Source organism: Salvelinus fontinalis, chromosome 21 (assembly GCF_029448725.1).
Source record: "Salvelinus fontinalis isolate EN_2023a chromosome 21, ASM2944872v1, whole genome shotgun sequence".
NCBI lineage: Eukaryota > Metazoa > Chordata > Actinopteri > Salmoniformes > Salmonidae > Salvelinus > Salvelinus fontinalis.
Genome location: NC_074685.1, coordinates 18,257,174 through 18,273,961, shown reverse-complemented (window position 1 = coordinate 18,273,961; position 16,788 = coordinate 18,257,174). Strand labels below are relative to the sequence as shown.

General features: G+C 42.9%; 1 protein-coding gene across 1 annotated transcript in view; it reads right to left on the bottom strand.

Annotated features, from left to right (window-relative positions):
- niban2a (niban apoptosis regulator 2a) overlaps positions 1-16,788 on the bottom strand; it is a 46,469-nt gene that overhangs the window by 6,288 nt on the left and 23,393 nt on the right. The window contains 3 exon segments of the mRNA XM_055874162.1: positions 1,421-1,583; positions 3,859-3,963; positions 8,461-8,576. Coding sequence (XP_055730137.1) covers positions 1,421-1,583; positions 3,859-3,963; positions 8,461-8,576 — 384 coding nt within the window.

Here is a 16,788-nt window from a genome sequence, read left to right as displayed (position 1 = left end):
ACATAGGTTACTGTAGGCTCCTGACGACATTACGTAGGTTACTGTACGCTCCTGACGACGGTACGTAGGTTACTGTAGGCTCCTGACAACGTTACGTAGACTCCTGACGACGTTACTTACGCTCCTGACGAAGTTACATAGGTTACTGTAGCCTCCTGACGACGTTGCATAGGTTACTGTAGCCTCCTGACGACGTTACATAGGTTACTGTAGCCTCCTGACGACGTTACATAGGTTACTGTAGCCTCCTGACGACGTTACATAGGTTACTGTAGGCTCCTGACGACGTTACATAGGTTACTGTGGCCTCCTGACGACGTTACTGTGGCCTCCTGACGACGTTACAAGCGTGATTCAGAAATTAGGGAGAGATGTTTAAAAGAATGTATTAACTTTTTTCAATGCTAGTTAAGGATACTATAGTTATCACGTTTCACATTGGATTTATGAACTACAAAAAGGTAAGACGTGTTTTTAATTTTAGTGCTGCTCTGCGGACACAAGCCTGTTGGGTAGCTCTGGTTAGTTTGCTCTGGTCCAACGTTAAACCAAATCGAAAGTTCAAAGACATTTAAAGTTCCTCAATAGATGCCGCTCCTCCATCACATAGTGGACCTGTGAGCCCTGAGCCCGGTCTTAAGTGTACCAGTGGTATAAAGTGAACATTGGACTCCAGTGACATCTAAGGAATGCAGTCTTTCAACATTGGCTCCATGGGAAACAAATCACAAGAAAGAAAGAAAAAAAAAAGTGCCCTTTTTCTTTTTAGGTGGAATGGTGACAGTGCTAGAATAAAATAGTGAAAGATGCTTTATGGTTAAAACAAGCAGGCAGGCAGACGAGAGAGAGAGCGCTAAGGTAAAGAAAGAGAGAGATGGGAGTAAGGGATGAGAGAGAGAAAGTGGGAGAGTAAAGAAACAGAGTAGGAGTTTGAAATGTGAGGGAAAGGGAGGGTCAGTTACAGTACAGGATCCCTCTGGTGGCAATTGTCCATAGAAATTCACCAGTAACATGATACCATAGTCTAATACTGTAGTGTTACTCAATGAGCGCATCCCAAATGCCACGCTATTCCCTATATAGTGCACTTCTTTTGACCAGGGCCCATAAGGCTGTGGTCAAAAGTAGTACACTATGTAGAGAATAGGGTGAATTTGGGATGTAACCAGTAACTGGTCTTACTGCTTTACTGTGCCAATAAGCCCTTAGCTCTGCACTCAACAAACCAAAACCACTAGAAGTGACAAACAGTAGGCACTCTAACAATGGACATTACAGACGCTAAGACTGCAGAAGTACAATTGTTGAGAGAACTAATACAGTGTGATTTGATTAGGATCTCTTTTAGTCCCGATTTGGATGAAGTCTACATATCAGTAAGGAGTGTTTTCTATGGGTGCCGTGTGTGCATGTCTCTCACCGCGGATCTTGCCGCTGACGTGTTCCTTGGACGTGATTATCTGGTCCATGTCTGTGCGTAACACTGCGTCTAGACGGGATGTCTGAACCTCACAGGCCTGGACTAAAGCCTCATACTGAGCCTGGGTCTGAGACAACACCTGCTTATACACCGCCTCAGAGATCTGTAGAGGGGGAGAGAGCGAGAGGTTGAACACACTCCCACTCCCAAATGGCACCCTATTCCCTACATAGTGCACTACTTTTGACTGTGGCCCATAGCTAGTGCACTATGTAGGCATGTCAAATGTAATGCACTATTTAGGGTGCCATTTGGGATGAGGACCATTTGACCAGGGCCCATAACATTAGCTGAACCATACAGTGGCAAGAAAAGGTATGTGAACCCTTTGGAAATACCTGGATTTCTGCATAAATTGGTCATTACATTTGATCTAATCTTCAGCTAGGTCACAACAATAGACAAACAGTTTGCTTAAACGAGCACACAACCAATTATACGTTTTCATATCTTTATTGAACATACCGTGTAAACATTCACAGTGCAGGGTGGAAAAAGTATGTGAACCCTTGGATTTAATAACTGGTTGACCCTCCTTTGGCAGCAATAACCTCAACCAAATGTTTTCTGTAGTTGTGGATCAGACCTGCACAATGGTCAGGAGGAATTTTGGACCATTCCTCTTTACAAAACTGTTTCAGTTCCACAATATTCTAGGGATGTCTGGTGTGAACTGCTCTCGAGGTCATGCCACAGCATCTCAATCGGTTGAGGTCAGGACTGACTGGGCCACTCCAGAATACGTATTTTCTTCTGTTCATGCCATTCTGTTGTTGATTTAATTCTGTGTTTTGGGTTGTTGTCATGTTGCATCACCAAACTTCTGTTGAGCTTCAATTTGTGGACAGATAGCCTAACATGCTCCTGCAAAATGTCTTGATCAACGGAATAATAAATTCCGAAGTTTATGATAGCAAGCTGTCCAGGCCCTGAGGCAGCAAAGCAGCCCAAACCATGATGCGCCCTCCACCATACTTTACAGTTGGGATGAGGTTTTGATGTTGGTGTTGTGTGTTCCTTCCAAACAACTCAACTTTAGTTTAATTTGTCCACCGAATACTTTGCCAGTAGCGCTGTGGAACATCCACGTGCACTTTTGAAAACTTCAGACGTGCAGCAATGTTTTATTTGGACAGCAGTGGCTTCTTCTGTGGTGTCCTCCCATGAACACCATTCTTGTTTAGTGTTTTATGTATCGTTGACTTGTCAACAGAGATGTTAGCATGTTCCAGAGATTTCTGTAAGTATTTAGCGGACACTAGGATTCTTCTTAACCTCATTTAGCATTCTGCATTGTGCTCTTGCAGTCATCTTTGCAGGACGGCCACTCCTAGGGAGAGTAGCAAACGTGCTGAACTTTCTCCATTTATAAACAATGTGTTTTACCATGGACTGATGAACATCAAGGCTTTTAGAGATACTATTGTAAACCCTTTCCAGCTTTATGCAAGTCAACAATTCTTAATCTTAGGTCTTCTGAGATCTATTTTGTTCGAGGCATGGTTCACATCAGGAAATGCTTCTTTTGAATAGCAAACTCAAACTTTGATTGTTTTTTATAGGGCAGGACAGCTCTAACCAACACCTCCAATCTCATCTCATTGATTGGATGAAGATCAGATGAAATTTGATGACCAATTTATGTAGAAATCCAGGTAATTCCAAAGGGTTCACATAGCATTTAGGCTTACACTAGCTACAACTTTAGAGTATTGAAGTTAGCTTACAACAAACCAGACTTCATTTGACCAATATCATGCAAATCATTACATTAAGAATGTTTCATTGCGCCTGAAAATGTTGGTAATTCACTGCGGAGATGCTGCTTGCAGTGCCTGCCAGCTGTGTTCTGAGATTCCCTTAAAGCTACAGCGACCATTTGAGAGTAACAGGCTATTACAGCAATTCCAGGTAAAACATATATAAAACAAGTCTAAAGTATAAGGTAAATGTCTATACATTCCAGCTGTTTTAAAAACATTGCTCTGCTATTAAGATTTTTACTATAGGGGCAAACATTTCTCTTGGATACTATTTTGTTTACATTAACTGCTTTGCAGGGGCAGTCTCGCACGAGGAGGTGGCGTAAGAGATGTAAAAAATGAATCAAGATTCTAGTCTTTACACTATTGTAATACATCTAGCCGCGGGTATTTTTTCCGATTTCTCTCGGGAATCTATCGTAGTGTAAATTCCCTCTGTAGGGAATAGGGTGCCATTTGGGACGCCGGCGCAATCAGCAATGTGGTTAGGAATGGTAGGTTCAGGAGTTTTCCTGACTATGTGACCTGAATGGGAAAAACTTAACATGTGGTCGGGGTAAACTCCAGGTTCTAGGAAAGAACACAGTGGAGCATGTAGGAGGGACAACAACTCACCAGCATCCAGTTCCTCTGTCGCTGTTGTATCTTCCCCTTTAGACGAGGACCAATCAGATTCCTCAACTCTGGATGGAGGGTCTCCATCACTAGGTTGGCTAGGATCTACACACACACACACACACACACACACACGGTGGAGACAAAAGCAAAGACTTTATGCATTATCACTTACACACTCTTCTTAGGGCTGCAATCCCGTTAACGGGATCGATATGACAACAGCCAGTGAAAGTGCAGGGTGCCCAATTCAAAACACAGAAATCTCATAATTAAAATTCCTCAAGCATACAAGTATTTCCCACCATTTTAAAGATAAACTTCTTGTTAATCCCACCAGTGTCCGATTTCAAAAAGGCTTTACAGCGAAAGCACCACAAACGATTATGTTGGGTCACCGCAAAATCACAGAAAAACACAGCCAAACACAGCCAAACACAGTCAGATGACACTCATAAGACTTCATGTTACACAATACATATGTTTTGTTCGATAAAGTTCATATTTATATCCAAAAACCTCAGTTTACATTGGCGCCATGTTCAGAAATGCCTCCAAAATATCCAGAGAAATTGCAGAGAGCCACATCAAATAACAGAAATACTCATCATAAACTTTGATGAAAGATACATGTTTTACATAGAATTAAAGATAAACTTGTTCTTAATGCAACCGCTGTATCAGATTTCAAAAAAGCTTTACGGCAAAAGCACAATATTCAATAATCTGAGAACAGCGTTCAGCCACAAAAGGAAGCCATACAGTTACCCGCCAAATTGTGAAGTTAACAAAAGTCATAAATAGCATTATAAATCTTCACTTATCTTTGCTGATCTTCGTCGGAATGCACTCCCACAAGAAATGTTTGTTTTGTTCGGTAAAGTCCATCATTTATGTCCAAATAGCTACTTTTGTTAGCGTGTTTGGTAAACAAATCCAAAGTCACGAAGCACGTTCACTAAAAGCAGAGGAAATGTCAAAAAGTTCCGTCACAGTCAGTAGAAACATGTCAAACGATGTATTGAATCAATCTTTAGGATGTTTTTAACATGAATCTTCAATAATGTTCCAACCGGAGAATTCCATTGTCTTCAGAAGTGCAATGGAACAGAGCTCCCTCATGTGAACAAGCATGGTCAGCTCATGGCAGACCTTACCCATTCCTGTCTCCTTCGGCCCCACTTCACAGTAGAGGCATCAGACAAGGTTCTACAGACTGTTGACATCTAGTGGAAGCCGTAGGAAGTGCAAACTGACCCATATCCCACTGTGTATTCGATAGGCGATGACTTGAAAACCTACAAACCTCAGATTACCCACTTCCTGGTTGGATTTTTTTCTCAGGTTTTTGCCTGCCATATGAGTTCTGTTATACTCACAGACAACATTCAAACAGTTTTAGAAACTTCAGTGTGGTTTCTATCCAATACTAATAATAATATGCATATATTGGCAACTGGGACTGAGGAGCAGGCAGTTTACTCTAGGCACCTTTTCATCCAAGCTACTCAATACTGCCCCTGCAGCCATAAGAAGTTTTAAAGTGTGTAGGAGGTGTCTCTATAAATAAACCCCAGAGGAGTAACTAGTGGTTGGCAAAACTTGGCATTAAGTAAAAGAATAAGACTTCAGAGAAGCTGAATGAGTCAGGTGTTTCCACAACAGATAAAATAACATGGTGTTGTGTCACAGTTGTGACACTTCAAAGGGCAACAAACACACAACTCAACCTATGGAGTGCAGGAACAACTTCTGAGTCACCCATATGAATGGGTTGAGTGGTGTGTGATTCAGAGGATTTAGTACATGGAAGTGGGAAAGAGGGCAGTGATGTTGAAGCACTACAATGAGAAACAGCATTATGTGGCTCCTTTACAAAACATAATAATAACTAAATGTATGAGTAAGGTGCCGTTCCCAATACAAGGTACCATACAATACCTATCAATACAACACCAAATAGTTTAAAGGTCGTGTAATAGATTGTTCTGTGAAAAGTCAACTGAATTAAAAACTGTAATATCGTATGTATTCAGAGCTATGGTATTGTCTCCCTAATTGTCTCAGCACCCACAACTTCATGAAATACTATTTTCTCTCTAAAATGCAGTAAAATACTCACACACTCCAAAGAAGCCCAACACGCATAAATCTGCTGGGAGTGGGTTTGTCAGAGGGCCAGTTCTCCATTTCCATTAAATGGAAAATAATTCAGGGTATAAATAAGATCTAAGTATTAAACACAGCATTCAGTCAGTATCATCTAAAGGTGCAGTGGTCTTGGCTGCAGATTACAAAACCATAACTCACGTGTTTTAATTGAATATGCTTGGACCAGGGCTGGACTTGGCCCACTCTGCTTTAGACCTAATTGAATAATCGTCTCAATGCGGTCCAGGAAGCATATTGGAGCTGAACAAAGTGACTAGATACATGACATGCAGAAGATGTTTTTCTTGAGCATAGATGTCCATATAAAACTACTGTGTTGTTGGTGAGGTACAGTTCCTATTTTAGGATGCCTGTGATGCTCTGGTGCAACTAATGCTAGAAACACACTATTAGTCCTTCCAGGACAGCTGTTATTATACTGAGCAAACATAAAACATAAACGCAACATGCAACAATTTCTAATTTTACAGAGTTACAGATGAATGAAATCATTCAACTGAAATAAATTAATTAGGCCCTAATCTATGGATTTCACATGATATAGATATGCATCTGTTGGTCACTGAAAAAAAAGGTAGGGAAGTGGACCATAAAACCAGCCAGTATCTGGTGTGACCACCATTTGCCTCGTGCATCTCCTTCACATAGAGTTGATCAGGCTGTTGATTGTGGCCTGTGGAATGTTGTCCCACTCCTCTTCAATGGCGAAGTTGTGTGAAGTTGTTGGATATTGGCTGGAACTGGAACACACTGTCGTACACGTCGATCCAGAGCATCCAATACATGCTCAATGGGTGACATGTCTGGTGAGTATGCAGGCCATCGAAGAACTGGGACATTTTCAGCTTCCAGGAATTATGAACAGATCCTTGCGACTTGGGGCCGTGCATTATCATGCTGAAACATGAGGTGATGGCGGCGGATGAATGGCACGACAATGGGCCTCAGGATCTCGTCGCGGTATCTCTGTGCATTCAAATTGCCATCGATAAAATGCAATTAAAGTTCGTTGTCTGTAGCTTATGCCTTCCCATGCCATAACTTCACTGCCACCATGGGGCACTCTGTTCACAACATTGCCATACATGTGGTCTGCGGTTGTAAGGCCGGATGGACGTACTGCCAAATTCTCTAAAAAGACATTGGAGGCGGCGTATGGTAGAGAAATTAACATTAAATTATCTGTCAACAGCTCTGGGGGACATTCCTGCAGTCAACATGTCAATTGCACCCTCCCTCAACTTGAGACATCTGTGGCATTGTGTTGTGTGACAAAACTGCACATTTTAGAGTGGCCTTTTATTGTCCCCAGCGCAAGGTGCACCTGTGTAATGATCATGCTGTTTAATCAGCTTCTTGATATGCCACACCTGTCAGGTGGATGGATTATCTTGGCAAAGGAGAAATGCTCACTAACAGGAATGTAAACAAATTTGTTCCCAAAACTTGAGAGAAATAAGCTTCTTGTGCATATGGAACATTTCTGGGGTCTTTTATTTCAGGTCATGAAACATGTGACCAACACTTTACCTGTTGCATTTATAGTTCTGTTCAGTGTACACAGGGCCATGATATTGACATGATAAATCTTGAGTGCCTGTCTGAATAGCACCCTATTCCCTATAGTGGACTAATTTTGGCCAGGGCCAGTTTAGGGTGCACTATATAGGGAATATGGTGCCACTTCGGATGCAGACATACTGTCTAATGCCCAACACTTGGACCCCTTTAAAGTTTAGTGTCTCATTTCTACTGAGTAAGTGTGATCACTTCAGGACTTCACAGAGTAACAGTGTCCCGTCCCAAATGGCACCCTATTACCTTTACACTGCAATACTTTATCAAGTGAAACCAGAGTGATTTGACTCAGGGAATGACACCCCTTAGTCCCTACTTGTACCTTTACAATGGTAGCAAGCAAAACAAACACTCCCAGTCCCACAGTAGGCACAAACAGGTCGACAGTGGGAAGTGTTGATGATAATCGTGGGAAAGATATGAGTGAAATGGAGCTAGAAATGGAGCTCTTTTAGGGGAGAGCCCACCCAGAGGAGCAGAAGTCTGGCATCACTGACAGAGGGAGGTGGTGAGGTACAACATGTTCTCTACACTGTTTTCTCAGGGAGAAGAGTTTTCTCCTTCCACGTGTACTCTCAGATAAACAGTCAATCCTCAACAAACAGCTGTGAAATACACACCGGCTGCCTGACTGACATCCATCATGGCCACTGACCACTCAAGAGGTTTAGCTAAGGCCGGGAATGACCTGCTGTAAGATTGCTCCTGAACTTTGGTTAGCGATCTTGAATACAGTACATATACTGCAAGGTGTTAGCATCACTAATTCAGAATACATTCAAATGAAATGAGATTGTTACATTTAGTCAAAGTCCTCAAGAGCTAGAGCCAGCTCTATAGTGTTCCTCTCACCTGTGGTGGCCCTCCACACATCATGTCCCAGGTGCCGTAGTGTCCCTGAGCCTGCCTGTGGAGTCGCATCGCATCTGTGAAGGCCGGGGTCTGCACCCTGCACTCCTCTGACAGACCTGGAGGGGGCACCAGAGAGCACACATTTTGGATAGGTTGGAGCTTTTGCAGTGGTGGTGGTTGATATGTGTGTGTCCAAAAGGTGATAGAGAAATTTGAAAAATCTTTTCACTTTCAGGAAGTAGGCACTCACCGTGTGGGTTGGTTTATGTGGTGAAAAAAAACAGCACTCAAAATCAGGGGATCCTGAAATGAGGATCTGTTTCTATTAAGGTCTCTGTATTGTGACACCCTCTAAAAGTGAGTGTGTTGAGAAGTGTGGCCATGAACTGAATAGCCACAAGCGGGTGTGCCTGCCTCGGTCTGCCATATGGATTGACGGATGAGACAGAGTGCCACAGCATGTATACAAAGAATACACAACACGCAAACACACAAGCCAGTTGATTAGGTACACCCATCTAAAACCAGGGCAGACCCCCAAACCTCCCACTTGCCTTACAAAGTGTTGGAAATGTTCGTTGCGCAATTGGTATTAAGGGACCTAACAAGTGCCAGGAAAACATTTCCCACACCAGGCTGGATGGGGCCATGGACTCATGCTGCTTACACCAAGTCCTGACTCTGCCATCAGCATGATGCAACAGGAACTGGGATTCGTCGGACCAGGCAATATTTTTCCACTCCTCAATTGTCCAGTGTTGGTGATTGCGTGCCCACCGCTTCTTCTTGATTTTAGTTGATAGGAGTGGAACCTGGTGTGGTCATCTGCTGCAATAGCTCATCCGTGACAAGGACAGATGAGTTGTGCGTTCCCGAGATGCCGTTCTGGACACCACTGTTATACTGCGCCGTTATTTGTCTGTTAGTGGCCCGCCTGTTAGCTTGCACCATTCTTGCCTTTCTCCTTCGACCGCTCTCATCAACGAGCTGTTTTCACCCACAGGACTGACACTGTTTTTTGTTTGTTGCACCATTCTCGGTAAACCCTAGACACAGTGCACAAATGTGACAGGTGGGATAGAACTACTACAACCCTCCACAGAATCAGTAGAGGATGGCTCTCAGCTTAGTAGAAGCCAAGCTACCTACTGGGAAAGGACTGTATAAAGGAGACCCCTGCTAAATATAACCAAGAGGTATAGCCATATATGGTAAAAAATTATGTCTGACATAAGCTCCAAAAACAGCATCACATATCACTTCATGACTCCACAATAGTCAAGCATACAGGAATAGCTCAACTTGAGTGTGAGTGTCTGTGATGTAGTGTAGTCATGTAGCAACAGTGGTGGAAAAAGTTACAAATTGTCATACTTCAGTAAAGGGAAAGATACCTTAATAGAAAATGACTCAAGTAAAAGTCACCCAGTAAAATACTACTTGAGTAAAAGTCTAAAAGTACTTGGTTTTAAATATACTTAAGTATCAAAAGTAAATGGAATTGCAAAAATATACTTAAGTATCGAAAGTAAAAAATAATTTCAAATTGCTTATAAAGTGCTTTCGGAAAGTATTCAGACCCCTTGATTTTTTCCCACATTGTCAGGTTACAGCCTTATTCTAAAATGGATTAAACATTTCGTTTTTTTCTCTCAATCTACACACAATACCCCATAATGACAAAGCAAAAACAGGGTTTTAGAATTTTTTGCAAATGTATTAAAAATAGAAAACTGAAATATCACATTTACATAAGCGTTCAGACCCACCTTTGGCAGCGATTACAGCCTCGAGTCTTCTTGGGTATGACGCTACAAGCTTGGCACACCTGTATTTGGGGAGTTTCTCCCATTCTTCTCTGCAGATCCTCTCAAGCTCTGTCAGGTTGGATGGGGAACGTTGCTGCACAGCTATTTTCAGATCTCTCCAGAGATGTTCGACGAGGTTCAAATCCGGGCTCTGGCTGGGCCCCTCAATGACATTGAGACTTGTCCCGAAGCCACTCCTGCATTGTCTTGGCTGTGTGCTTAGGGTCGTTGTCCTGTTGGAAGATGATCCTTCGCCCCAGTCTGAGGTCCTGAGCGCTCTGGAGCAGGTTTTCATCAAGGATCTCTCTGTACTTTGCTTCACTCATCTTTGCCTCGATCCTGACTGGTCTCCCAGTCCCTGCCACTGAAAAACATCCCCACAGCATGCTGACACCACCACCACGCTTCACCGTAGGGATGGTGCCAGGTTTCCTCCAGACGTCACGCTTGGCATTCAGGCCAAAGAGTTTAATCTTGGTTTCAGGTCTGAGAGACCTTTAGGTGCCTTTCGGCAAACTCCAAGCAGGCTGTCATGGGCCTTTTACTGAGGAGTAGCTTCCATCTGGAAACTCTACAATAAAGGTCTGACTGGTGGAGTGCTGCAAAGATGGTTGTCCATCTGGAAGGTTCTCCCATCTCCACAGAGGAACTCTGGAGATCTGTCAGAGTGACCATCGGGTTCTTGGTCACCTCCCTGATCAAGGTTCCTCCCCGATTGCTCAGTTTGGCAGGGTGGCCAGCTTTAGGAAGAGTCTTGGTGGTTCCAAATGTCTTCCAGTTAAGAATGTTGGAGGCCACTGTGTTCTTGTGGACCTTCAATGCTGCAGAATTGTTTTGGTACCCTTCCCCAGATCTGTGCCTCGACACAATCTTGTCTTGGAGCTCTACTGACAATTCCTTCAACCTCATGGCTTGGTTTTTACTCTGACATGGACTGTCAATTGTGGGACCTTATATAGACAGGTGTGTGCCTTTCCAAATTATGTCCTTTCAATTGAATTTACCACAGATGGACTCCAATCAAGTTGTAGAAACATTTCAAGGATGATCAATGGAAGCAGAATGCACCTGAGTTCAATTTTGTGTCTCATAGCATAGGGTCTGAATACTTATGAAAATAATTTCTAAAAACCTGTTTTCGCTTTGTCATTATAGGGTATTGTGTGTAGATTGCTGAGATTTTTTATTTTGGAAAAATAAGGGGTCTGAATACTTTCCGAAGGCACTGTATTAAGCAAACCGGACAGCACAATTTTCTTATTTATGTATTTACGGATAGCCAGGGGCACACTACAACATGCAGACATAATTTACAAACAAACAAAGCATTTCTGTTTAGTGAGTCCTCCAGATCAGAGGCAGTAGGGATGACCAGGGATGTTCTCTTGATAAGTGCATGAATTGGACCCTTTCCTGCTAGCATTCAAAATCTAACGATTACTTTTGGGTGTCAGGGAAAATGTGTGGAGTAAAAAGTACATTATTTTCTTTAGGAATGTAGTGAAGTAAAAGTAAAATAGTTAAGTACAGACACCCCAAATAACTACTTAAGTCACACTTTAAAGTATTTTTACACCGCTGTGTAGCAGATGTGTGTTTTTGATTATTTTACCCTACTCTTACAATAAGTGCCATGGAATCTTTAGTGACCACAGAGAGTCAGGAAACCCGTTTAACATCCCATCCTACACAGGGCAATGTCCCCAATCACTGCCCTGGGGCATTGGGATATTTTATTTTAGACCAGAGGAAAGAGTGCCTCCTACTGCCCCTCCAATACCACTTCCGGCAGCATCTCCCATCCAGGGACCGACCAGGACCAACCCTGCTTAGCTTCAGAGGCAAGCCAGTAGTGGGATGCAGGGTGGTATGCTGCTCGTGTGAGAGTCTATCTTGCATGCTTTGGCTGTGGGTTAGACAAAGACAGGAAATAAACTGAGAGAGTTGGGGAGGGGTTGACAGGAAGCCCTCTCTCTGCCCGCTGTGCCAACTCCGGGCTGATGGGTGAGGGTGAAACAGGGCTAGATTGTCTAGGCATTGACTCTCATGAGAACACACTGGACATATAGATCAGCTGACCGAGGTGGCATCCCAAATGGCACCCTATTCCCTATATAGTGTCCTAGCCGTATCTTATAAAGTGCACTCAAAACTAATGCACTATATAGGGAATAGGGCATCACTTCGGACGCACACCAAGAAAAATGTGTCGCTAGGGATGAAGTTTGAACCCCTTTTAAAACAGGACTGCTATGAATTCCTTTCTTCATAAAAATAACAATTTCTCATACCATGTTCCTCTTGGGACATGGGGACTAGTGTGAACCTTTACTAAGTTACATGTATTTACACTGAGTATACAAAACACTAAGGACACCTGCTCTTTCCATGACAGATGAATCCAGGTGAACGCTATTAAGACATGGACTGTGTATGTGTGCCATTCAGAGGGTGAATGGGCAAGACAACATATTTAACAATGGTCCACCCCTCAAAGGACATCCAGCAACATGGGCCAGCATCCCTGTGGAACGCTTTCGACACGTTATATAGTCCATGCCCCCGACAAATTGAGGCTGTTTTGATGGCAGAAGGGGGGGGGGGGGGGGGGGGGGGGCAATCCTGGAAAAGGGAATACATGTTTGATTCACAATATGACTTGTTGGAAACCATTACTTATACCAAGATCAGGGAGCAGATTGCATCCAGAGTAGCATGAAAAAGTGTGTGTGTGTAAAGTGTGTGTCTGTGTAAAAATATGTGGTAGCGTTTACCATGGTCTCTTTATTTGAGACATTTCCCTGTCCATCTCTGCACTTCTGCAGTTGGCGTGACTCCTGCCACAGCCAGATCCCAGTTCCCTTCACATCTAGCCTGTGCGTGTTTATTGTTAATCACTTGTTTACAGGAGTCTGCGAGACAGTACCGTCAACCGGCTCTCCGTTAGCTTAGAGGCAAGATGGGTTCAGAGTTCAAGTGTATACCACGATAGCACCTCATGGTAAGATACTGAAACGTACTATAGCCCTCAGCTCTATTCTCTACAACCAAGCTCTGACAGCATTACAAAACTCCTTCACATGCTGTCTGTCACAGCCTGGGTGTGTACCAGCCTCACTACGATAAACACACCAGGACAAACACAAACAGAACCCACTCTACAGTCAGCTAACACATTATGAAAACATACAATGAACCACACTATGGTAAACAGAACCACACTATGGTAAACATATGCCCCACTCAGTCTGCTAAGGGTTAAAGCAGTGATGTGGAGGTGTGGTGCTCAGACCAGAGGGGTATAATACTACAATGCTAGCTAGGATTCAGGATTTTAGAAAGCTAGCCAGCTTCATGTAGCTTCACATTCCAGCTCAGGCTTTATCCATGTTAAGAAGGTGGATTTTGATCCTGCACCTGCCGCTTATTTAAGCCAGGCTTGTAACTGCACGTGGCTAGTGGAACACCGAACTCTTCATTAAGACAATGCTGATACAGCAGTTGATGGCTCCCTGGTGGCTGGTGGCAGCCCAGGGCTAGCTCTGACTGCCAATGAGATGCACCGCCCTGCAGGAAATACAACTGGTATGGTGATAGACCATGGCTTAGACTGACAGACAGGCTGACTAATCATGAGAGATCATCTCGATCACATACCATAAGCCGACCATAAGCACAGGACTATGAAAAGTTCAACCAAAAGGAGAAAACGTGCTGGAGAAACAGTATGGAAATAGTCTGATCTTATAGAGAAGAGACAATTAATTATATCTGCACAGCCTTGATATATTACATTTTATTTTACCTTTATTTATACAGGTTTTTTCTCATTGAGATAATATATCTTTTCCAAGAGAGACCTGGTCCAATAGCAGAACATTGATTAAAGTCAGCTTTTGCACAACAGACAAAATCCCTCATGAGTTACTATTCTAACCGTGTGGGTGCATTGGTAATGAAGATGTCATCAAGTGACAACAATACCGTCATCTACCACAGGTAAGACCACAGGAACGAGTGGGCGGTTTTTCTGAGTGGTTGTCATGGACACCAGGTATAACAGCAACATGGCAATTATCCCCCACAGTGACAAGCACCTGTGAGTCTTCCCTATTCTGCTCTAACTCTCTACAAAAGGGAAAATAGAGAAATCAGCCATTTCCTTCCATGCACTCCACTAGCTTTGTGCTGAGGCCTCAGCTTTTATTACATTTCTCAAAGAAGGCTTATATTCAAATAGGACTCAGGCATTTCATACAGCAGGACACTGAGCCACAAGCACAAAACCAGCCTGAGTCTAGATCCCAAATGGCACCCTATTTTGAAAAAGCTGCACACTATTAAGGGTGCCATTTGGGACTCTGCTCAACCCAGTCCTACCCCAGCACACAATAGATCCTCTGAACGTGATGCAAAATACTGTTGCTAACATTTTTACTGGACTGTACTTCATGATAACCAATTCCGCTGCGAGTATGCAGCAAGCCACACAATGTGTATGTGTATTGGTGGTTAGACTTATCAGGTTGTTTCAGATTATATCACAACGCAGTATCTCCAATGACACACGGCTCTCGACCTTCGCCTCTCCCGAGTCCGTACGGGAGTTGCAGCGATGAGACAAGACTGTAACTACCAATTGGATACCATGAAATTGGGGAGAAAATATACATAAAATATACAGTGGGGCAAAAAAGTATTTAGTCAGCCACCAATTGTGCAAGTTCTCCCACTTAAAAAAGATGAGAGAGGCCTGTAATTTTCATCATAGGTACACTTCAACTATGACAAACAAAATGAGAAAAAAAATCCAGAAAATCACATTGTAGGATTTTTAATGAATTTATTTGCAAATTATGGTGGAAAATAAGTATTTGGTCACCTACAAACAAGCATGATTTCTGGCTCTCACAGACCTGTAACTTCTTCTTTAAGAAGTTCCTCTGTCCTCCACTCGTTACCTGTATTAATGGCACCTGTATGAACTTGTTATCAGTATAAAAGACACCTGTCCACAACCTCAAACAGTCACACTCCAAACTCCACTATGGCCAAGACCAAAGAGCTGTCAAAGGACACCAGAAACAAAATTGTAGACCTGCACCAGGCTGGGAAGACTGAATCTGCAATAGGTGAGCAGCTTGGTTTGAAGAAATCAACTGTGGAAGCAATTATTAGGAAATGGAAGACATACAAGACCACTGATAATCTCCCTCGATCTGGGGCTCCACGCAAGATCTCACCCCGTGGGGTCAAAATGATCACAAGAACGGTGAGCAAAAATCCCAGAACCACACGGGGGGGACCTAGTGAATGACCTGCAGAGAGCTGGGACCAAAGTAACAAAGCCTACCATCAGTAATACACTACGCCGCCAGGGACTCAAATCCTGTAGTGCCAGACGTGTCCCCCTGCTTAAGCCAGTACATGTCCAGGCCTGTCTGAAGTTTGCTAGAGAGCATTTGGATGATCCAGAAGAAGATTGGGAGAATGTCATATGGTCAGATGAAACCAAAATATACATTTTTGGTAAAAACTCAACTCGTCTTGTTTGGAGGACAAAGAATGCTGAGTTGCATCCAAAGAACACCATGCCTACTGTGAAGCATGGGGGTGGAAACATCATGCTTTGGGGCTGTTATATATTATATGATCCGTGTAAAGGACAGAATGAATGGGGCCATGTATCGTGAGATTTTGAGTGAAAACCTCCTTCCATCAGCAAGGGCATTGAAGATGAAACGTGGCTGGGTCTTTCAGCATGACAATGATCCCAAACACACCGCCCGGGAAACGAAGGAGTGGCTTCGTAGGAAGCATTTCAAGGTCCTGGAGTGGCCTAGCCAGTCTCCAGATCTCAACCCCATAGAAAATCTTTGGAGGGAGTTGAAAGTCCGTGTTGCCCAGCAACAGCCCCAAAACATCACTGCTCTAGAGGAGATCTGCATGGATCACAGTGTGTGAAAACCTTGTGAAGACTTACAGAAAACGTTTGACCTCTGTCATTGCCAACAAAGGGTATATAACAAAGTATTGAGATAAACTTTTGTTATTGACCAAATACTTATTTTCCACCATAATTTGCAAATAAATAAGTTAAAAATCCTACAATGTGATTTTCTGGATTTTTTTTTCTCATTTTGTCTGTCATAGTTGAAGTGTACCTATGATGAAAATTACAGGCCTCATCTTTTTAAGTGGGAGAACTTGCACAATTGGTGGCTGACAATACTTTTTTGCCCCACTGTATATATAAATATATAATATATTATATGTATACAGTATATCACAAAAGTGAGTACACCCCTCACATTTTTGTAAATATTTGAGTATATCTTTTCATGTGACAACACTGAAGAAATGACACTTTGCTACAATGTAAAGTAGTGAGTGTACAGCTTGTATAACAGTGTAAATTTGCTGCCCCCTCAAAATAACTCAACACACAGCCATTAATGTCTAAACCGCTGGCAAAAAAAAGTGATTACACCCCTAAGTGAAAATATCCAAATTGGGCCCA